At 36.9% G+C, this 5,846-nt stretch overlaps 1 protein-coding gene across 1 annotated transcript; it reads right to left on the reverse strand.

Annotated features, from left to right (window-relative positions):
• Positions 1–576: 576 nt before the first annotated feature.
• On the reverse strand, positions 577–5,483 carry LOC147325166 (uncharacterized). Its single transcript, XM_086302419.1, has 5 exons — positions 5,407–5,483; positions 3,408–3,459; positions 1,806–1,961; positions 1,477–1,572; positions 577–1,344 (listed from the first exon to the last, which is right to left on the reverse strand). The coding sequence occupies exons 3-5, from the start codon at positions 1,875–1,877 to the stop codon at positions 1,105–1,107; spliced, it is 408 nt and encodes a 135-aa protein (XP_086158545.1). The 5' UTR covers positions 1,878–1,961; positions 3,408–3,459; positions 5,407–5,483; the 3' UTR covers positions 577–1,104.
• Between the last annotated feature and the right edge of the window lie 363 nt (positions 5,484–5,846).

Genomic DNA, 5,846 nt, shown 5'->3' on the forward strand with positions numbered 1-5,846 from the left:
TCAAATCGAGGCTGGGGCCTTTCTAATGTGGGCTGTCTCCAGGTACTTTGGCTTCCTCCCACAGTCCAAAGACAAACAGTTTTTAGGGTTAAGTAAATTGTCCATAGATGTGAATATCAGTTGAATGGTTATGTCTCTCTGAGTTAGCCCTGCACTGAAAAAAAATGTTTTGTTCAATTTACTCAATTTTTTTATGACAGGTGGTTGCACGAAATAAATTTGTTTGAATCCAGAAATATTTTTTAAGTACACTGAATTTAATTTAAGCGAGTAAAACCAACATATATTTTTTAAGCTACTTTAACTTAACTGTTGTGGATACAACTTAGTCAAATATTATTAGTAATTCCAACTAAGGTCGTGTTAAGTGTACCAGAATAATTTGTTTCCTTTACACTTATGTCCCAAACTTATATTCAAATCAAATTGTTAATTTCTCTCTATTTCAATTAAGTTAAGTTTACTTAAAAAAAAAAAAAAAAAATTGCTTACCCTGATTTGTAGTTTTTAAAAACGTCAATAATGAAAACTACAAAATTCTTTCACATCATTTATTAATGCAAAATTTGTTGCAAACAGAATAAGAATCCACATCTCTAGGGGAAATTGCTGCAATTTGTATAATACAAATTACAAAACTTTTGCCTATGAACTAGTAGCTTTAAAAAGCTCTATTCAAACAAAACAGAAACAACAGACAAAAGAAATGTTAACCAATGTTTCTCTTCCTCTAAAAAAGAAAAAACTGCTTACATAAAAGAATAAAACACTGCCAGCAGTATAAAGTATCACAATTAGAAACTGATGCATCCACAAACTAACCAGTTTCAGACTTTGTGTTCTGCGATCCACATTTAGAAATTGCATTTTAATAAGGTAATTAGACTTAAAATTAAACTTGTGTTTTCCTTACTGCTTATTAACCACTGTCTTTCCATTCTAGTCCTTCCCTCCTATTCACAAGAGCACCAGTCATTGGTAATTTATATAACAGCATTCTCTTGATGTGTGGTTTTAGAAATCTTCCTATCCAGTAGCAATTTTGTTCTTCAGCCCAAGGACTTTGGGGGAGAGCTTTTCACCATCCAATCCCATCAACACTTTCTAAATGGATTCATAATAGTCCTTCAATTCCTTGGGGAAGGCTAGGTTTAGTGCATAGATTACTCCAAGCATCAATGCACAAGCTTGGGCCAGAGATCCAATGTTGTCCATGACTATCTCCCCTTTAACAAATATTCCAATGTCATCATAATGTCCATTTTGTCCATCCTCCTTGTTGATGACATAAATGCCCATGGTGTGCTTCTTCAGGTCTCTCTGGATATCATCTCCTTCAATGTCCTAAACATTTAATAAAAAGGTAAAAGAAAAAATAATTAACTCTACAATTAAATTCCAATCTAGTCGTTTGTGTGTCTATCTAAAAAGTGTGTGTGTGTGTGTGACTTGCTTACAATGACTTAAATGACTTACCAAGTACTCCCGAATAAGGCTTCCGTCCTCTTCACCAAGGTAGAGGCAAAGTGCCCTGAGAACTGCTTCCCTTTTCACTTTAACATCACTTTCAGCCTGTTTAAAGAGAGTTGCTGATTAAACCAATTTGGAAAAAAGAACAATGTCTGACATTCGCAATAAGTAAGTTTTATCATATGTCAGTTCAAACATAGTAAATAAAATTTATATATGAAATTTCAAAATTTAGATTGCTTGGCTGGTCACCTAAAATGGCTTATTTGACTCACCAGTGACCTGCCACTTAAGACAAAAGAAATCCTAATAGAATTTGCAATATTCAGATTTACCTCTTGCATGATCTGCAAGTGGTGGGCAAGTTTCTGCCCAGAAACACCGCCCTTCTTCTGGAAAACTGCCATCAGCCGAGGTGTAATTCTGTCTAACTGTGCCGCGAAGGTCGTCTCCAGTTGAAGTGTTGTAATACACTGGAATTCAGCATTTACCTGTATCACACACACACCACACACACAGAAAAAAAGAAGACTGGTGCTTAATCATTGGTATGATTATTTTGTTATTTCTTCATTAAATGCTACAATCCAATTGCCATCACTACATAAAGCATGATTAGCATATGGGTTAGTATACAGTGCATGAAGGATGTTACTACTGTTAATCAAAGAAGAAATGAATGGCATCAGTCCATTTAACGGGTTTAAAGGGTTTTAAAAAGCAGATATTTGTCTGTTTCAGGTGGTTGGCAACACATTTTCCTGTGCTCTTTGTCCACTGGTGGGAGTGTCTCACCTGTGAGGTCAGCGGGGCAGAACTCTGCCGTCAGCAACAGAGAGCAGAGAAAATTTAGAGGTGCAACTAAAAACATGCTTGCCATGTAAGCCCCAAACATCTCTGAAATTGCTCTGCAAACTTCAGAGTACTTGTACTTCAGAAGTCCTGTAAAGTCCGTAAAGACTCATGTATGCACACAAACCACATTTTTTTTGCAATCTGATCCTCTTTCTCTTGGCTGTTTCCTACAGGGATCACCACAGTGAATGATCCACCTCCATCTAACCCTATGCTCTGCATCCTCTTAACTCACAAGAACTAAATTCCTGTTTTTCATTTCACTTTCGCAAGTTTTTTTTTCCTTTTGTCCTGAATAAAAGAAATTGAATCATATATATTAATTGATATTAATGAATATCAATATTAATAATCACAAGAACCCTTAAGATGAGATAGATAAACTTGTCCCTGCAATACTGTCATGGTCCTGGGTCGAGCGACCCAGTGTTTGAGTTTTATGCATCTTTTGTATTCATTTGTGCCTAGCTTAGTTCACCTAGTTAATTTCTAGATTGCAGTTTAGTCTTGTTCCTTAACTGTTTATGTCATCTCCCCTTGTACTAAGTCTCCCTGGTTCATGCGTCATGTCTGCGTGGTTATGTTTAGTTCATGTCATGTCTAATCTCCATGTTTCCTGTTTTACTTTGAAAGTCTGTATTCAATGTCTGTGTATTTAGTTTCACTTCTCCTGTCCTGTCGTTAGGTTCATGTGTGTCAGCTGTGCTCCCATGTGTGGCCACTTCCCCTGATTATCCCTCATGTGTATTTAGTCTGTGTTTCATACAGTCTGTGTCGTGTCGTCTGTGTTCCCACCCTCCATGTTGTCACAGCCAGTCTTTTGTATTCATAGTTATGGTTTCCTGTGTCTTCATAGTTTATCCTGGTATCACTTTCCCAGTTTAGTTATAGTTTAGTTTTGTCACTGCGCTTCTGCCTTGTTTGCACTCCTTGTCATCAGCCACAATAAAGGCTCGCTTTTCGTTCGAACTCAGTTTCGTGTCCATGCCTGTGTCTGCACCCGAGTCCTCCACACGGTCTGCCACAGCGGACCGTGACAAATACTGTCGTGATAAATATGTAAGGAATTTGCATGTACTTACCAAAATAACACCATCTTCTTGAATAAACAGTAACACATAAGGGGAAGAAAATCTGCCAGAAAAGGAAGACAAATAAAAAAAATAAACTTTAGAAAGACAAACAATTACCGTTTCCAAGCCATTAGTGCATTACTTCATGATACTCCCTTGTAACAAAACAAATCTTACTTGTGCCTCTGTGCAAACTACAGATGGCACGATACCACTTTTTTATGTCCGATACCGATATCATAAATTTGATTATCTGCCGATGCCGATATGAATCCGATATAGTGTATTTTATAATAAATAAAACTGTTTTTATAAATATTTTGCTGCATTTTGTATAAGTTCATACTCAGTTTTAAAAACAAACATTAAAGCTATTCTGTTATACCTGTATGCAAAAAATACACTGCACCCAAAATATTTTATACTTCAGCATTACTGATCAACCTAAAAAACTTACACCATCCTCCTTATTCAGGTATTCTAAACAGTACATAGAAATATTAAACAACCTAACTAATAGGACTGCCAACTCCCAGCAAAAATATTAGGAAACCACCCCGCACCCTCTGCCTGATAATGCTTAATTGACGTAATCTACTTTAATGCACAGAAATCAATTATTTTTCTATAATAATTAGATTCAACATTTTTCTTCAATACAGTTGCAGACAGCCCAGATGGTACCTTCCCAAAGGAAAAAGTGCTATATGTACTACTATTACTAGGGTATATATTAGACTTAATATTTACTACATACAATAATGGATCTCTATTTAACCAGATCACCACTTTGGTGTTAAGATTTAGAATAATTATTTATTAAAAGCTAGACATTTTAAATGAGAATAAGAAAGAAAATTATGTCTTTGTGTCTCCCTTTCCCTGTTAATGCCCTACCTGCCCCCTGGCAAAACTTTGCTAGATCCGCCCCTGCACAGTTACCAGATGTCAGCTACATAGAAAAGGATCCTGGTGTTATTTGTCTCTCAGAAACAGTTCATAACTTCCCTTCAACTCATTCATGTCACCTAAAATGTAAACCTGTTTCTCCATCACCTGTTCAGCTCTGATGATTCAGTAAAAACTTCTCCTGGTTTCACCTTCACGTTTCCACATAACCAAACCGATATCATGACCAGCAGCTATTACAGCTTTGCCTTCAGAAAACATAAGCGGATACTAGAAGTAATATTAAAAAAAATTCTAGCAACAGCTTATCAAGCTTAAACGTGCTGCTGTTGTTTATCTGCCGTTTTCCTCTTTCTAGCGCAAACTGGGTGACTAACAAATGAGAGAGACTAGCGACAGAAAAGCTGATCACCTGATAATTGATCAGTTTCATGATTGAAGTAGCAACAGGAGAGGGAGGGGGGAGAATGAGAGAAGAAGTTTTAGCTCAGCATGAAGACACCGCACTCAACAGCTCTATCACGTCAAGCAAATTCTTTTCTGAGTTAATTTCAGTCCTGACAAACATCACTCTCAGTCTCACATTTTTGCCAACCACTGAGTTATTCTCCTCCACAGTTTACAACCATTATTTGTTTCTGCACAAAAGACGTTGTGCAACGCCAATCCTACTTATTTATTTCCTACTGCACCCCTGACTGTGCAGGTGCGTTCAGAAGCCCCCTCCCCCGCCCGACTATTCCTTAATGCCAATGTTGTGGCGGGAGGGACGATTTCTCAATTTAAAACTGCAGGCGACTGTACAGTGAACTTTACAGCTAACTACAGAGAAATTGCCTCGTTCCATAATTTGTTAGTACAAAGTGTGCCACCAGAACTAAGCTAAAAACATATGACATTTTAACGCATCAATACAATTACTCTTTTAATAGAGCAGTAGCTAATAGAGCACATAGCTAGCTTAAGTCAAATCACGACAAAGTTCAGAGGTGTACAACTACTTAGACTTCTTTCTCCATGTGCACACATCTTAAAGAGTCAACATGCTTTGACTGAGGTAAAAAAATAAAACAAAAACGACCGTAAAAGGTTTACTTACCGAAGCTAGACCACCTTTACACGAAGTTGTGTGATTAACTTGAGCCCGCTTGCAGCACACAGCGTCCGCTTTTTCAGTCCGCCCGCAAAATGGTGGCCTGTCCTAACGCATGCGCAAAATGGCCCAGCAGGATGCTATGAATAACATACTTAAGCATTTTGAGCTACATTTAATTAACTAAAATTAATTGGATTATAACGCAGGGAATGTATTCTGGAGTTACTCGAATTATATATGTAGACAGGAATTACTCATTTGAATTGAAAAGATATACCAAAATATAATATGCTATATCTAAAAGGTAGGGGTGCAACGATACACAAAATTCACGGTTCGGTTCGATACTTTGGTGTCACGGTTCGATATTTTTTCGATACAAAAAAAATGTTCATGCCTTTTTAATTTGGCATTTATTAAAATTATAAATATATATTTTAACT

The sequence above is a fragment of the Aulonocara sp. 'chitande type north' Nkhata Bay genome, linkage group LG7, assembly GCF_057382095.1.
Source record: "Aulonocara sp. 'chitande type north' Nkhata Bay isolate Kocher_YH1m ecotype deep benthic linkage group LG7, A_spYH_male_GT1.1, whole genome shotgun sequence".
NCBI lineage: Eukaryota > Metazoa > Chordata > Actinopteri > Cichliformes > Cichlidae > Aulonocara > Aulonocara sp. 'chitande type north' Nkhata Bay.